General features: G+C 67.6%; 1 protein-coding gene across 3 annotated transcripts in view; it reads right to left on the bottom strand.

The window, feature by feature from the left end:
- Positions 1 to 651: 651 nt before the first annotated feature.
- The window catches only part of ASPSCR1 (ASPSCR1 tether for SLC2A4, UBX domain containing), a 23,780-nt gene continuing 7,660 nt past the window's right edge, over positions 652 to 16,771 (bottom strand). For 2 of the 3 annotated variants that reach the window (XM_032322145.1, XM_032322147.1), the window contains exons 5-16: positions 13,991 to 14,048; positions 12,928 to 13,001; positions 12,260 to 12,656; positions 6,493 to 6,632; positions 6,197 to 6,278; positions 5,745 to 5,811; positions 5,040 to 5,102; positions 4,507 to 4,559; positions 1,386 to 1,437; positions 1,087 to 1,156; positions 833 to 1,008; positions 652 to 753 (exon numbers count right to left, since the gene is read on the bottom strand). In XM_032322145.1, coding sequence (XP_032178036.1) covers positions 740 to 753; positions 833 to 1,008; positions 1,087 to 1,156; positions 1,386 to 1,437; positions 4,507 to 4,559; positions 5,040 to 5,102; positions 5,745 to 5,811; positions 6,197 to 6,278; positions 6,493 to 6,632; positions 12,260 to 12,656; positions 12,928 to 13,001; positions 13,991 to 14,048 — 1,246 coding nt within the window. In that variant the 3' untranslated portion in view covers positions 652 to 739. The remainder of the gene's footprint in view (positions 754 to 832; positions 1,009 to 1,086; positions 1,157 to 1,385; positions 1,438 to 4,506; positions 4,560 to 5,039; positions 5,103 to 5,744; positions 5,812 to 6,196; positions 6,279 to 6,492; positions 6,633 to 12,259; positions 12,657 to 12,927; positions 13,002 to 13,990; positions 14,049 to 16,771) is intronic. The other variant, XM_032322146.1, reaches the window with a different exon arrangement.

The raw sequence follows: 16,771 nt of genomic DNA, 5'->3' as shown, positions 1-16,771 counted from the left end.
CGCCTCGCTTTAGCTCGGACACCCACCCGGTGTCTGCAGCCAGGACACACAGAGGGCAGAAGTCCCCTGGGGAGGGCAACAGCCACCCCGCCCACCACGGGGATCAGAGGGCCCTGCAGCACCCCCAGGGGCAGCCTGACCCACACCTGAGCAGGGCAAGGGCTGGAGGACAAGCCTACCCTCCCGGGCTTAGCATACTGGCTCCTTCCTGCGCCCCTTCCCATGCTGTGTCCGTGTCCCCCCCGCTCAGGGAGTCTCAGGGCTTCAAAGTGCTGGGAGCGTGTGGAGGAGATCAGACCTGAAGGGGAAAGCTGGCATCCCAGAGCCACTGAGAAGTGCCTCGGATCGGGGGCGCAGGGGTCACCAGCCTGCCCTCCCCAAGTGCCCCCAGTCCCTCTGGTCCCAGTGCCCTGAGCTAGGGCGGCCCTGCCTGCACGCAGCCCGGCCTGGGCCCTTTCTCCCGGCCTGGGGCCTTTCTGGCACTCGGTAACTCCCGGTGTCAATTAGGTAAAGTTAGTGGCTCAGTGGGGACGCCGGTGCCTCCGTTCCCAAGCACGAGAACTCAGCACACAGCACCACCCAGACCAGAGGCAGGACCAGTGGGCCCAGGGGACAGTGGGGACCTTTCCTGGAAAAAGGACCACAAGAGGGTCTCGAGAGCAGCTCACGCCTTTATTTCCGCTCAGGGTGGGGAGGGGTCCCGCGGCTGGCACACAGGGCACGTCCAGGCTGGTGGTGCTCACCTCTTGCTGGCTGCAATTCGAGCACCAGGATGACCGGCGGGTCCCCAGGAGATTGCCCCTCCCTCCCCGCAGTGCCCCTGCTACGCTACCTGGCAGCTTCAGCCACTTGGGGACCTTCCCCAGATCCCTCCTGACTGGCTGGGCTGCTCCGGGGCTGGGTTCAGAGAGGCCCACTGCCCCTGCCTCGGCCGCTGGCTCTGACTCGAGGGGCGCAGGGTCAGGGGCTGGCATAGGGGATGGCGTCCCAGCAGCCCTGGACATGCACCTGCGGGCAAAAGGCCGGGGTACAGGATGGCTGGCGTGCCAGGGCAGGGCCTCTCTGCTCCCCGCTGCGGGCGCTCACCTGGCCACCAGCATGTCCGCTGCAGATGGGGAGACTGTGTGTTCCAACAGCCGAGGCTCCAGGAAGAGGCCTGCAGGACACGGAGCCCACCCTCCGGTCACAGAGACGGCCTCCCCACCGCTGCTCTGCTCCGGGAGGGGATGGGGCCCAGGCAGGTGTCTGTCCTGGGAATAGGGGATCAGGCACGGGTCTCCCTCCCAGACTGGAAGGAAATCCCCTACTCTGGGGCATACGATGAGCAAGACACTGGGCCCGGGGCTGGCCCGCCACGGTGGGCAAAGAGAAGGACCCCCACCCACCGGTTGGTTCCTCCGCTCCGAAGTGCACGAGGGCCGCAGGGAAGAGATCTGCCTGTGGGGAGAACGGGAGGCAGCTCAGGGCACCGGTGGGGCCGCAGGGAAGCAGAAAGGCCACAGGGGATGGACAGGGTGGGCTGCACCACTCTTGTGGTGGCCTCTAGGGCCATGTGTGAAGCTTGGGGCATTCACCGGGCCCGGCACTCCACGGAGGGTCACGGCCCCAGCCAGGTGCCCCCAGCTAGAACTGCCTGCCCCTGTGGCAGCCAGGCCAGCCGGGAGACCACAGGGGTCCCTCCGGGGGCCAGCCCCGAGCACCACCAACAGAAAGCTTTTGGAACAGGTGCGTGCTGCCTTCCGACGAGCTCCTCTCCTGCCCGCCTGGTTCCTGGGGGACCCGGGCCTGGAAGCCCCCACCCAGACACTGCGGAGGGGGCAGAGCGATGTGGGTGGGGGTGTGGATCCAAGAACAGAGCACAGGGGGCTGCGGCTGCGGCCAGATGGGCTGCCTCAGGCTCAGGGCAAGTGCCCAGACCTGCAGACGGCAGGGACCCTTGGCTGGCCCAGGCCTGGGGAGTAGGGGTGCTCCTGGAGCCAAGGGGCTTTAGAGTCCTGGGCAGGCAGGTGCTGCCCTGGTCAGCTAGCTCTCAGAGTTCGCTACCCAAGGCCCCAGAAGCCCACAGAGGAGTTCCCTGACCGCACTCCGGGCTGCGACCCGGTAGGAAGAGCTGGGGCCAGGCAGCGAGCAGCCCCGTCCACAGGGAACGCGTGGCTGCTGCGGGGGAGCCCGCAGCCCGTGCCATCGGGGGCCTGGGCACTGCCTCTCCTGAGTCTCCTTCCCTGGAGGTAGTGGTGCCCAGTTCCTGCTCAGGGCGGGTCAAGGATGACGTGCCCCTAGGACCCAGCAGGGGCTAAACTCAAGGCTGCAGGCAGGGGGCCCCAGAGGCCACCACTCGTGTCTGTACCTGAGGGGGCTGGGGCTGCAAACCCTAATGCTGGCCAGAGGACCCTTGTCCTCCCCCTCAGTGGAAGGGGCAGCCACCGGGTGAGTCCTTCCCCTCTGCTCTCTTAGAGAAGCTTCAAGGCCAAGCCTAGGAACACGGGACCGAAGCCGAGGGTGGGCCGGGCCAGGAAACCCCACAGCCCGTTCTGACACCGGATCAAAGCCTTGTTCAGAGGCACTGCTGCCACCAGGGCCCTGGAGGCACCAGAAACCAGGGAGCAGGAGGGGGGCATGGGGACCGAGTGCCCAGCCCTCAGCTGACCCTCCGGGTACCGCGGCCATTCTCAGTGAGTACGAGAACGTTGCGTCTGGCAGCGGAGCCTGCGGCTGTAGGGCTTCAAGCCTCAAAGGACCCCCCTCACGAGCCAGGAGTCCTCCAGGGCCCCTGGGGTACCTTCTCCTGACCGCAGCCTCCCACCAGAACGACCCCACTCGCTCGCCGACACCTTTGGGATTCCCGCCCAACGAGGGGTGATCACACAGCATGGGAGACCACCATGACCGTCAGGAGGGAGGCCCTACCCTCCCGTTCAGGCCGAGGTGGTCTGCACAGGTCACGGCCGTCTTTAGGACCTGCTAAGGCTGACCCTGGACCCCACACGAGGTGAGGGCACGGGGTCTGAGGGGCTCAGGACAACACCAGCACTGGAGGCAGACCGGACGGGTCCCGGGGGCTCCCGTGCCTGCCAGCGGCACCCCCACCTCCTCCCACACCCCTGTCTGCAGCCCCACCTTCCCCAGAACTCCCTCTCCCGGCCCAGTGGCCAAAAGGGGCAGCTGGGCCCCCGTGCCTCACACCTACCCCAGGCTGTCACTCTCCCGAGCTCAGGACCGGCCCCCCGGCAGCCTCCCTCCCGGGCAGCCAGCAGCCAGAGCACAGCCCTGCCAGCGACATGAAAGCGGCGGCTTCCGCGCCCACACCCGCTCAGCCACACAAGGGAGGAAGGCTTCCTTCCCCGAGCCCTGCCAGCTCTCTGATGGCAGGCAGGCGGGACGCCACCCCGCGCGGAGGCCCCCGCCGCTCCAGGCGGAGCTGACAGATGAAAGGAGACAGCTGCAGGCCGCTGGGGGCGGAGTGTCACCAGGATCAGGCTGCCGGGGCAGGAGGACAGGCAGCACCCCAGGGCTCCTCGTCGGGGCGGGACTGGGCGCCAGTCCCCTCTGTCCCACAGCATCTCCTCAGTGCAATGTTTATCAACAGGCCGGCCAGCAAGGGAGGGAGGAAGAGGCGCCTCGGGGGCTCCTGGGGGCTGAGAAAGGGGAACTGGGGGAGTGGGGGGCAGGCCCTGCTCCCGCCCCCTGGACGCCCTCCCTTGGTGAGCTTCCAGCCTCTGCCGGGTCTTGCCCCAAGTCCCCCACAAAGGTGGCAGCCCCAGGCAAGAGGCAGACCCCCCTGCCCCAGCTCAGACCTCGGCAGGGCCTGCCAGCCACTTAACAAGGCCCGGCCTCTGGTACTAATTAAAATATCTGAGAAGACTTTGAAGGGAAACCATTAGGCCGGAGGGCTGGGGAGGCCCCAGGCGACCCTCCCAGGAGCAAAGGGACAGGACATTCTGCCTGATTCTGGAAGGCAGCCCCCAGGGGAGCACACAGAAGCACCTCATCTCACCTTCAGGGGCTCTGGGGGCCACAGGGAGGGTTGGACAGAAGCAGACTTTAGCGGGGAGGGCGCAGCGCGTATTCCCCGCAGAGGCCTCGGGGCGCAGGGGAGAGGTGAGGCAGGGAAGCAGGCGGGGCAGCAGTCCCTGCAGCCTGGGGCCAAACCGGCCTGACAACCGCCACCCCAAGGTCCTGCAGGCCGCCAGCCACCTGCAGGGGAGGCGTCCGACCCAGCCCTTGGGGGGGCCCCGTCGCCCAGACTCCAGGCCAGGGAGACCTGAGCTCAGGAAGGCTGGCAGCCGGCTGGGCAGGCCCCTCCCCGCCGGGGCAGGAAGCAAGGAGGCTGGAAAGCGCCCGCCCCGGCGTCAGAGGTGCTCTGTGCCCCCGCACACCCCACCCCACCCCCCTGCCCCATCACCCTACGAGGCGTGATTATCCTCCCGGCCGGCCGAGGCTCGCCCTCCAGAGCCAGGCCAGCGGCACCTGCACCCCCAGCCCCCGCAGCCCACCCAGGGCCGGTACCTGGAAGAGGGTCAGCGTGGGGTCATCCAGGACGGTTTTTGGAGGAGTGATGACTGCAGAGAGAGAGCTGTCTGGGCCACGAAGCCCTGCCCCCCCGCCCCCTGCCCACACTCCCCAGGGACACAGGGCTGAGGGGGAGAGGGAGCCCACGGCCCACCTCTCCGCTGCAGCAAAAACCCTGGCAGGGGGCTCGGTGGTCTGGGACCAAGGAACCCCGGCCCCACACAGTTCCCCGCACAGACGGGCGGCCTGACTCCTCCCTCCCCGGATGCCCTTGGAGGGAGAAGCTTCCAGAAGCCCAGGAGAAGGGGGCGAGGTTGGAGGCAAAGGGTGCAAGGATTCGGAGGTGGGGCAAAGGCCAAGCTCCCTTGGACCTGTCCTCAGATGCCAGTGGGGCTCCCAGGGTTGGGACCAGCCCACCCCCGCCGTGTTGCTTCTAGGGACCGAGCTGCTTTGAGCCCCAGCTGGGAGGGGCCAGGGGTCACTGGCACCCAGACCCTCCCGGCCGCATGCAGGAGGACTGGGGAACTCACACAGGTAGAAGGGCAGCTCGGGGTCCCCCAGGTGGCTCCTCACAAAGGCCCGTAGATCCCCCACTGGAGGAGAGAGCGCAGGGTACGCGGACCGCTCCACAGGAAGACACGGGCCGCCTCAAGCCCGCCCCAGGGCCGGCCCCTCCCAGGACGGGACCAGCCGGGCCCCACGCCACACAGACCCCCACGACCCTACGGGCGCGGGAGGCCTGGCAGCGCGCCGTCTCCGCCTCAGGTGTGCCACGACCCCGCTCCCACCCTCAAGCCAGACCGAGGCTCCGGGGCTGGAACCCCAAGCTCACCCCTTCCATAGTCCTCCGAGACGCCCGGCCTGGCCAGGCCCCAGCCCCACTGGGGTCTCCTCCCCTGCCCACGATCCAATCCTGAACTCCGCCCTGGGGGGGCCCTTGCAGTCTGGGGCAGACTTCACCGAACCCCTCACTCAGGCCTTGCTGTGTGCCCTCTGGGCAGCAGCCCCAAGCTCCGGGGGTGCCGGACCCACCCGTCCTCTGGGTACTCACGTCTCACCCGCACCCTAAACAGGCTGACGCAGGGGAAACCCCAGCCGTGCCCACCCCCCGACACGCTCTGCAAGCTCACGGCCCGTCCCACAGACGGCAGCGAAGCCAGAAACACCCATGACCCCCGACGGCCCAGCACCCGCAGCCCCGTGGTCGGGAAGAGAAGGCCGCAGGAGCCGCTCACCTGTCTCGCTGGGGCGGAAGAAGCCTTGCAGGATGTAGCGGTCAGGAAACAGGACCCTCAGGACCACCTGGGCCGCAAGGATGCCACACGTCAGCAGGAACAGCCGAAGCCCAGTCCGTGGCCCCCTCAGGCCCACGACGGCCAGGTCCCCCGAACCCAGCCAGAAGACGCCTGGGCTGGGGCAGGCAGGAGGGCCAGCCACCCGGCCCCAGCCACCGCGGGCCTGCTCCCGGCCTGCCGCCCCTGCCTGCCGACAGGAGGGGCTGGTCGAGCACCACCGTGCGTGTTTGTAAAGACACATCAACGCCTGTTTCCGTCGTACGACGAGGCAGTGGTCGTAACGCACGGTCGTGCAGGCCTCAGAGGAAGTGTGGGGGACCCCAGCCGAGGGTGCGGGGATGGGGCCCTCCTTCCCGCAGGACACACGCCCAGACGCTCCCCCCTCTCCATGCCTTAGGGTAGCGCTCCAGCTTCTCCCTCCTCTGGGCCTCCCTGAAAGCCTTGGTCACCAAGGGTGCTTCTTCCAGACGCTTCCTGCAGGGGGAGGGGGCGGGAGCGTGAAGGTCTGGGGTCTCCAGGGCCAACCCGAGCAGAGGCCCCACGCACCCACCCGGGCTCCGTGGGCCGCCCCGCCACATACGGACGGATGAGACGGGGACACGCGGCCTGTCTGGAACCCCTGACCCTCAGACGTGCTACTGAGGACGTGGGAGCAAGGCATCGACAGAGATACCGATGGCACACCCACCGCTCGCTCCTGAGCTGGGCCAAGCGTCTCCTCACGTCGTCCACAGTCACTTCGAAGAACTCGTCTGGCAGCTCTGCAGGCCAGGTCTGCAGCAGCTCCTCCAGGTCGGGGTGGCACACCACGGGGTCCCGGTCCACGGGCTGGCGGACAGAGGGCTCAGCTGACACGGCCCCTGGGCCTCACGGCTGGAGCAGCCACACAGACCCCTGAGCCAAGCCCGCACCTCACCGGCCACCCCGGTGAGTCCGAGGCCAGGGCCAGGCAGCCAGGACTGCGCACCCTCCTTCCGTGCCTCCTGCTCAGCCCCACGGACACAGAGACCCTCACCTGCCGGCAGGGCGCGGGCCCCTGGACTCGGCACAGCCAGGCCCGGCCAGCCAGGTCCCCCTGCTACTAGGGGGCTCCGGGACTGGACTGAGGGGCCAGCCTCCCCCAGCAGCTCCTGTGCTCACTCCCTGTCTCCACTAAGAGGCCGAGGGAGCTGCCTGTTACCAGGGTCCCCCAAATAGAGACAAACTCAGGGAGCAGCACGCTGCTGGAGGCCACACTGGGCTCCCCAGGAGGGCAGGGGAAGCAATAGTCCCGATTAGAGCTTTGGCAGAAACCTGCCCCACAGCTGAGCTGCCCCCAGCCCACCCTCTGACCACCCTGAGGACACAGAAAGGGACGCATCACTCCTAACTAGCAGTAACGATGAGGGATGAGAGACATCGCGAGGCAGGACTTACTTGGCCCAAGGCGCCGCCGGGGGGGTAATGGCCACCATGAGTCCCATGACCACAGGGCAGGACACCTCTAGAGGCCACGGGGCCGGGCCTGACCAGGGCGTGAAGTTCCAGCCCAGGAGGCCACCTTCTGCCCTCTGCTCTGTACCCCGCTGTGGGCATGGCAGGCTCTGGGAGCCCCCGTCCCCAGCCTCTAACCATCCCCGCAGCCCGTCCTGCCCTGCAGCCCGGGCTCACCACCCTCGGGACTGACACACCTGCCGGGGTCTCCAGTGCTATCCCCCAGCCACACCCGAGGCCTTGACCATCTACCCCAGCAGGCCTGAGGTCCCTGCGGTCCGGCCAGTGCCCGGCAGTCCCAGGCCTCACGAGGCAGCCCTCCCCCTGTGAAGGGAGGTAGGTTCTCACCAGGAAGCCCTCTGACCCGGAGGCATGGGGCAGAGCAGCTGCAAAGGGCTGGCCGCAGCTCCGGCCACAGGGCCTGTAGGTGGCTGGCTGAGGCCCCCGGGGGCTGCCCGCGCGCAGCCACAAGGATCCTGCGCTGCCGCGGGCAGTCTACACCAGAGCCTTTTGTAACAAGATGCCAGGCGCCAGGCTGCCCCCCACAGCCACGGCGCCTGCATTCCAGAAGGGCCAAGAGCTGGCCTGGGCGCCTGGGGCGGGCTGCTGGGGGGAGCGAGGGCAGGACGCGGATGCGCCCAGGCTGGGAGCCGGAGCCACGCGTTCACTCAAGCACGAAGCCTGCAGGCTAACGCCCGGCTCGAGGGCCACCCTGTCACAGTCTCCCACTGGGAGGACCCACCGCAGGCGCACGAGTCGCCCTGAGAACCCAGCCGTCTGGTGGCGTGCGGTCCGTGGCCCGGAAGGGAGTCTGTGTGCTCGGACCTGGCCGGTGAAGCCAGTCCCAGGGAGCCCGGCCCACTGGTTCTCGTGGTCCTCCTGGGCACTCCAGGGCCTGACCTCGGGTGGCTAGGACCGCGGGCTACCAGCAGGGCTGGTGACCCCAAGGCCCATGGCCCGCTCCCCAGGCCACTTCCAGAAGGGGAAGGGCCACCAGCAACTGGCTCCGTGCTGCTCAGGAGCCATGGACTCTTCGTCACAAAACAAAATGGACAAAATTCTTCTGGGTTTTAGATCTACTTTTGGTTCCTTCTCCCCTCCTGCCGCTCACTCTGCTCCAGAAACCTGTCTGTCACACAGAAGCTGGGAGCCGGGCCCCACGCAGGAACCAGAGGGCTGGGAAAGAGCCACCAGCAGAGCCCAGGGCCAGACCTCCCGACGTCCTGGCCCCAGGCAGGCCCTGTCCCACGGGGGGAACAGACCGAAGCCCACAGCTGGGCTGCTAGGAAGGACCATCCAACTGCTCAGTGATGGAGAGAGAGGCCAGGCAGCTTCAGACACCTCTGCCTGGCCATCCCCTGGAGAGCATTTCCCCGGTGGAGAAGAGGGGCTGGGCTGGCAGCAGGAGGCCAGGAAGGCTGGGGCCCGGCAGCAGCTAGGCTGAGCCCTGGTCCTGCTCCCGCCCGAGGCTCTGCCAGAAAACCACCCTCCTCCACGGTTCCTGGTCCCGCCATGCCCGGTCCGAGCGGTCACTCCGCAAGGCCCCTGTCTTGGGCAGGTTCGGGGAGAGGTGTGTGTATGGAGAACAAAGCTCTAGGAGACACCCTTGGGGAAAGAGAGCGCATGTGGTGGCCGCCGGGAGGGAAAGTCATGGTGGAACGCAGGATGGAGGGACAGAGGGTGAGCAGGACATCAACGACCTTAATGCTGCCTACAAAGGGAGCGACACTGGCCAGAGCCCAGGAGGCACATGAGAGGGGCAGGAGCACGCTTTGCGGGGGACAATGGCCCAACGCTGGACAGACACTGGACAGACACACAGCCCATTCCGCCGGCCTGCGGAATGTGCCCTGCTTCGCCAGGAGGCGACGCCGGAGGGAAACCGCAGGGGGCGGCCGTGGGGCTTTGCCTACCCTTGGCCCCGCGGCGCGGGCAAAGGTAAGGCCCGGCCCTGGGCGGAGAGCCGGCAGGGCCGGGCAGGCTGGGCGCCGGGCTGACACCCTCGGCAGCGCCGAGCGGCCCCGGGCACCCCAGGCCCCTTCTGCCGGAAGCGGCCTGGCGGCTGCTGAGGCTTATTTTCTTGACAGTAATTTTCCGGGACGTGATGACACACAGAGAAAAAAATGTAAAAGGGACTTGGGGGTGACCTCAACCTCCGACTTTCCGACGTTCCCGCGAGGGCTCCTGCTGGCCTCCCCCCGCCCAGCCCGGGCCGTCCTCTGACAATGGTCTCTGGTCAAAGGGAATGTGAAGCGTTTCCCCTTGAGGCTTGGAGCCTAAATGAATCCGGACGCGAGGGCCGCAGGCCAAACCTCCGGAGTTACTCACCGAGCCGGCGCCCTGCGTCCTCCGCGGGGCTGAGCCAGAGGGCGAGGCCAGGCCGCTCCGGCGACTACCGGGGACGCCGGGCAGAGCAAACAGGAGGACGGGGCAGCCGCGCACCCGCCGAGGCCCCCACACGCCCGCGCGCGACCAGACCACCGCCCCTGCGGGGGAGCCATGGGAGTCCCCAAAGGACTGACACGAGTGAACGCAGCTGTGGCGTGGGTCTCCGGGTGAAGACACGGGGCTCGACGTCAGCCAGCCACAGACGGAGAACACCCACGTGGCGGAGCAGGGCTGGGCGGCCCACAGGTCCCATCAGGGTGGGGGCCCGAAGACCGAGCCCTCGGGCCCCGCCCAGCCCTGCCCGGGCGTCCAGGGCACCTCTCCCCGAAAGCCGGCCGTGGCAGAGACGGCCGGAGGGCACCTTTCGGGCCATGACCTATCTGCCCTCGGCCTCCGCAGCGTCCAGACTACCTGGGTCCCTGGGGATGGCTAGCAACCGCGCATAGGACAAGGACACGCTAAACCCTGCCCCAGACCCACACACAGGGGACGACAGGGTGTGCTCACAGGAGGGCGCCAGAGGGGCCTCGGGGCGAGAGGAAGCAGGCAGCAGGGCACCGATCACGGTCACTGGCCCCCCGGGGCCCGGCCGGGCTCCTCCCTCCCTCACGTGCTCTAAACCTGCCCACAAGCCGGGGCGCAGGAGTGGCCAGAGACCAGGCTGACACCTGCCTGCAGGCAGGGCTCCGAGAAAGTCCCAGGCCCATCTCTGAGGGGCAGACCAAGCCCGGCAGGGTGAGGGGCAGGCTGCGGAGACTGCCGTCAGACGCCTGCCCTGCCCGGGGCATCAGGGCCTTTGATCAGAGACCCCCATACCGGCTGGGGGGCTGGGGAGGGCCCAGCCGCGCACAGGGCTGCGGGGCGGCCTCCCGGGCCGGCAGAAGGACTTCAAAGGACAGGCCAGGGGCCGCCGGGCAGCCCCCGCCTCTCCCCGCACCCCTGACGGCCAGTAAAACTACCTTCTAATAATTAACGCTTTGACATCAAAGGCAAGAGCCGCCTGGGTCTGTAAACCATCCCAGTTCTCAGCCGAGGACCTGCCTATATTTTATCCTGTCTCTTCTGACTCTTTATTTAAATCCAAAACCACACACAGGCAAAACATTAATGGGAAACTCGGAAACTCCTTTTGATTACCAAAGTGTACCTTTGAAGTTCCCCCAAAAGTTCCGTTTTGTTCCCTTCTTCTCCCCCGGGGGGGGGGGGGCTGAAAAGGGACACAAAGCAGACACCATGTGGCTAGCCAGCCCTCCGGGTGTGGGGCTGTTAGTGACAGGAGGCACGAGGCAGGCGGGCGGGGGGCGCTCCACAACCCACCAGCTGCTGGGACGTCCAGATCAAAGGCACATGCTGCTGGCGGCCAGGCAGCCCCTCCCTGGGACCTCTCCCACCGGGGGCCGCGGGTTCAGAGCCCAGGGACGCCCAGGGATCCCAGGCCCAGACAGCAACCACCTACGGGAGAGCGCAGCCCAGAGCCCCCCGGATGTCCACAGGGCCCTCTGCAGCTTCCCAAGGGATCCGCAGAGCCGTGGCCCGGCAGGGCCAGCGACCACCAGCCACATGCCCTGTGTCTTCAGGGTGGAAGAAGGGCCGGCCAGCCCTGACCCCAAGGTCCAGCCCCCAAACAAAGGGGTCCCCAGGAAGAGCTAGCCCGGGCGGAGTCAGACCCCAACCACACAGGTCTTTCAGCCACTGATTCCGGGCCAGGTCACAAAGGGCATGAGAGCAGGGACTGTGGATGAGTCCCTCGCACAGCCCCACCACTGCCTCCCCAGGACGGACCATCACGACACTCGGGACTGGCTCGCTCCCCCAGCCCATCCACTCAGCCCACCAAGGGGGTCTGGCAAGGGAGCAGGAAAAGGCCCTCTGAAAGGACGTGGGCTCTGTCCCACGGCCAGGCCTTCCCTACCCAGCACCCCCTAAGGTCCCTGGGCCCCAGACCCTCCAGCCTCCCCAGATGTGCAACCTGGAAGCCAGAAGGACCCCAGGAGAGACAGGACGCCAGCGGGTGTGTCTCCGCACTGAGAACAGGCTGCTGCACTCATGAACGGAGCTCAGCTGAAACGTCAGCTCTGGCCCCCAGAGAAGCTACTCCCGGAGAGACGGCACCCAAACGGGATGGCTCCTTGGGAGGCGGGAACGGTGCACAGGGGGCAGTCCACCCAAACCCTCAGCAGCCGCGTGAACTGCAGGCCAGGAGGCCTGCCCGGCACGCCCACTGGCTCCCAGCAGGACCGGACGCAGGGACGCGGGCTCACGAACACAGACAGCATGCGACAAGCGATGCCGGCACCGCCTGCAAGTCCGAAGCCATCAACAGGCCGGCCCAGGCACATGGGGGGCCCACGGCGGCTCCGGGACACCGCCTGGGACAGGAGTGTTCAGAGCCCGCGCTGATGCCCGAGGCTGCCCCCTCCCGGCGTGACCACGCTTGCGGGGACACCCCCATCACAGGCCCACCTACAATGCGGCCTCTACAAGATCCGGGCTGAACAATCAGTTCCCAGAGAAGACACGTGCCCATCGCCCTGCCCCCCCCCCAGGCTAACGAGGTCGGGAGGAAGGAGCCCAGCACCCAGCCTCCTTCTTACCGGCTCTGCCTCTGGCCGGGGCTCCTGGCCAGGCCTCGACTTCTTCGGCTTGGAGGGGCCTCCGGGGCTGGAGAAGGACTTGGGCAGTTTGGCTGAAGGCGACATCAGAGAGCGGGCCGAGCCGGAGGGGCCCCCCAGTCGCTGCCCCCCGCCTGAGAAAGGAACAAAGGGGGCGGGAGCGGGTTCCTTGGAGATCTGCTTGGCTGGAGCGTCCACACGGCCGGCCCCTGGGATGTCGGCTTCGTCCTGATGGCTCACGTCCCCCCGGCTGAGCCCCGCTGAATCCAGCGGGGGCAGAGGGCTGCCGGCAGCCTGGTCAGCCGACAGCGAGGCGGTAGGGCTTCCTGGGGCTTTGCTCCGTGAAACGCCAGCAGAGCTGCATCGCCTCATGGCAAACCTGAGGGTGCAGACCCAGAGAGCGAGTGAACCGCCACACGGAGCGCCCCCCTGCCTGGGTCTCCTGGCCCCGCACGTGATCCTCTGGCCCCCCGAAGGTGCTGCCAGCCCCCGTCCCCCAAGCCAGCCGCTGCCGCACAGGCCCCCGGGGAATGGGCAGCCATCGGGCCAGGGTCCCAGATCGAGGGGACAGGGCCACAGTTGGCGGGGAGGTGCCCATTTTCTCTGCCCCTCTTCCCTGTTTGCCACTCGACGGACTCTGAGGCCCCCACCTGATGATGGCGCTGCCCCCTGTGAGGCCAAGGGACTTGAGCGTCGTGGCCTGCAAGGAGGCGCTGCCGGCCACCTGTGAGGGGGGAACAGGACACACGGCTGAGCCTCACGGACAGCATTCCCCCACCTGGCCGCCCAGGCCAAAGGCACCTCCCGCTGGCTCCCTCCGCCTACTCGGTGGCCACTGGCCCCACAGGGGCCCCCAGCCAGCCCCTGGGGGACACCAGCTCCCAGCAGGCTTGGGTCCTGCTTCCTGCAGCCTGACCAGCCCCTGAGCGTTTGCTGGCCGGTCAGCAGCCGCCTCCCCCACCTCACCCCAGCCGTGGCCCGGGCAGGCACGGCTCAGGCCCGAGTCAGCCACATGTGGACTGCTGGCCACCTCTGCGGGCTGACCCAACCATGAGGGCCTCCATCCAGGCCGAGGTGCCCGAGGTCCAGCGCCTGTCTCCTCTGGGGGAAGATGTGTCCCCCTTGGACCCCCCCAGACAGCCCTGGGACCCCTGCCCCTCGTAGCCCGTGCTGGGGAACCTTGAGTGGGGATGGGCAGGGGAGCAGGTCCCATCCACACCAGGGCCCCTCGGGGACAGCGGCCACCCAGGGCCAGGGAAGGGTGTTTGCCAGGGTCAAAACAAAAAGCCCCTGTGAGCCAGGGGACCCAGAGCCAGGAGGGTCCCCCGTCACAGGCGGGCGGGGACAGGCTACACCCGCACCGTGCTGCACTCAGTTTTGAAAAAGATCAAAACAAGGAGCAGAGCAAATATTTATTAAAATGAAACCACTTTTGTGACTCTCAGGCTCTGAGAGACGCTGGGAAAACAAACAGGGCGTCGGGGAGGTTTGGGGAGCGGCCCGGGCGGCCCGCGGTCAGCGCCAACGGAGCCGGCACTCTGCTTTTTTCCATGAAACACATCACGCTTTCAGAGCCTGTCTCCCCGGCCGCTGCTTTGAAGGCGGGTCTGAGAGAGTGAATTTTCCAGATTGGAAAGCAGGGCCGGGCTGTGTGGTGACTTGGGGGCGGGCGCTGGGGCCGGGCTGGGCAGGCAGGCTGGGCTGCACACCTACCTCATCCCTCATGTACACACAGACCGGGCTGGCCTCGCTCGGCGGCTCCAGGCACTCCCTGCGGGGGGAGCAGAGGAAAGCTCACAGGCCAGCCGTGGGAGCCCCCCACCCCGGAGCACCCCCGGCAGCCCGGCAGGACACTGCGGCTAGGTCCACTCTGGCCCCCTCAAGGCCACCAGGAGGAGACAGCTAGCCGCTGGTGGGGAGCCTCCTGCCCGAAGGCCCTGGGGGTGTTTCCCAGCTCCCGGCTCAGAAGAGACCAGCCACCTGCCAGACACATCTGGGCTCACGGGTCCACCGTGTGGAAGTGGGGGTGGGGCTCATGGTCCACCGCGGGGGGTCAACTATGAGAAAGAAGCCTGGAGCTCGGGCTTCTATCGGAAGCCATGCCCCAAGAGCGCTGCTGACCCCTGAAGGGCCGGGAGCAGCTCGGGGCAGGCACCCATCAAGTGGACTCCAGGGAGAGTGTCCAGGTCCCCGAGGCCACAAGCACGTGACCCCAGGTCCCGGCCAGGGGCAGAGAGCACTGGTCTTCGAGCCGCATGTGGGCATGTCGGCCCGCAGCCTGTACCCAGGGCAGGAGGAGCCGTGATGCAGGAGGGCAGTGATGCCCCCCAGCGTCAGACCCTCACGCCCAGGGGTCCGAGCAGCATAAGGCAGAGGGCTCCCCACAGCTGCCAAAACCCGTGTCACCGAGAAGCCGTCAAAGCAGAGACTGGGGCGGGCATGGGTGTCAGTGTGGCCGTGCACACGCCGCAGCCGCCATCACGCACAGGCTGGGCACCAGGGCAACACGGGGGCAGATGGACCAGAAATGCCACGAGCGCTCCACGCGCTCCACCCAGACGGTGGCGGGCGTCCTCCCCTCGTAAGCGGGACCCCCAGACAAAAGGGAAGAGCCCCCCAGAGGGGCAGCTGGACAGACAGGCGTGCAGGTGTACACACGTGTGCACGCACACACACGCACACACCTGCTCCCAGACATGCCTGTGCAACACTGGTCCCCGACTCCTGCGGTGTGGCCCCACGCTGACCGTGAGGTTCCCGGGTGCGGGCCGCCCGAGGCCTGGCTTTGGCCCTTCAACTGCTGGTGCCAGAGCAAGAGGACGTTCCCGTCTGGGCTTCCTATCATGTTGCTCCAACTCGGGCCCCGTAAACGCCAGTTCAAGACCACACGTGGGGTGCCCCATCTGGTCCCCCTCCTCCAAGCAGGGCCCACCGGAGTGGGAGGCCGGGGAGTGACAGCAGGCCACGCAGCGAGGCCCCAGCAGGGCCCGGAGCTCAACACGCAGACATGCCTGGACCAGAAGACCAGCAGCTGAGCTATAGACCAGAAGCAACAGGGCCCCCAGCTGCCCACAGACACTCTGCACGTACCCTGGCCCCGAGACCTGGAATCCAATCCCTGGCCCGACTCTACGTGGTGTTTCTTCTCTTTCTCCTGTTTGCTTCCAGGGCGTTTGAGGGCTGCCCAGAGCCAGCTACTGGGACCCGCGAGGGAGGGGCGGCCCTGCTCCCACCCCCGCCCAGCCAGCCCTGCTGCCTCCCACCAACCCCCCAGGGAAGGTGGGGGCCCCTCGGCTAACAGCCCCCCATGGAGCTCACCCCATGCTCTGCTCACACCCCTGCCTACAATGCAGCTGCCCCCAGACAAGGCTGCCGGCAGGTACCAGAGCAAAGCAGGGGGCCTGGCCACGGGAAGGGCGACCTTGCAGGCACAACGCGGCCAGGGGTGCCCACCAAGACCCCAGGCCTCAGGAAAACAGAGGACCCCAAAAGGGGACAGAGGAAAAGTGAAGGGACCTCAGCCGACGGAGATATGCCCAGCCAGCAAGGTCCTGGGCAGACAGGAAGGAAGGGGGTTCTGGAGCCATCTGGACGCGGGGAGCTGGACGTGGGGAGCTGGACGCAGGGAGCTGGACGCAGGGAGCTGGACGCGGGGAGCTGGGCTCAGGGAGCTGGGCGGCCACACGCCGGCCATGCCAACACCCGGCCCACCCGAGGGAGCCCTCTCTGCACTCACAGAACCTCTGGCCGGGCACACTTTCTCCAAGTCCAGCTCCGGGCACCTGATGTCCCCACAAATCACATACGGGACGGGGGGGGGGGGGGGGGGGGGGGGGGTGTGTGTGTGGAGCCCAGGGAAGGCCTGCCTGCCTCTGTGCCCTCGAGGCCCCTGGACATCAAAGCCAGCCCGTCTTTGATGTGCGGCTCCCCCAGAGGGATCGGGTTCCTTGCGTGGGGATCTGAGGGCAGGCCTGTAAACAAGCCAGGGGAGGGGCAGCCGCAATGGCTTCCAGACCTTCCCGGCCAATGAGCAGAGCTCACCCTCCAATACAGCAGACAGGGATGGTCCAGAGCTTTGGCCCAGCGCTCCCTGCAACAGAGACCCCAGCAAAGCCCCGAGACTCTCGGAGGGGGCTGGGCCAGGGGCCTCCTGAAGGTGAACCCGGTGCCCAACTTGCTCCCGTGCCCCAGGCCCAGGCAGAGCCGCAGGCAACCCGAGGCCAGGCCTGGTGCGGGGGACCTCCGTGGGCGCCTGCCGCCCCTCGTCAGATGCTGCCCCAGACCCGCAGGATGGCGCCAGCTCCGTCCAAGGCCAGCACACCCGCTCCTCTGGTTGGGCCAGAGCCCAGCGGGCACGGCCGGGCAGGGCAGACACGCTGTTGCCGTTGGCTTCACGGACGTTCTCCGCTCACCACGAAGGGGCTGGCACCACGGGCAGGAGACGCCCGTCCACCCAGGGCCGGCTCCCAGCAGGGCACTGTGCTGGGGCGCAAG

The sequence above is a fragment of the Mustela erminea genome, chromosome 18 (assembly GCF_009829155.1).
Source record: "Mustela erminea isolate mMusErm1 chromosome 18, mMusErm1.Pri, whole genome shotgun sequence".
Taxonomy (NCBI): domain Eukaryota; kingdom Metazoa; phylum Chordata; class Mammalia; order Carnivora; family Mustelidae; genus Mustela; species Mustela erminea.
The sequence above is the reverse complement of the archived record's forward strand: the minus strand, read 5'-3'. Positions and strand labels throughout refer to the sequence as shown.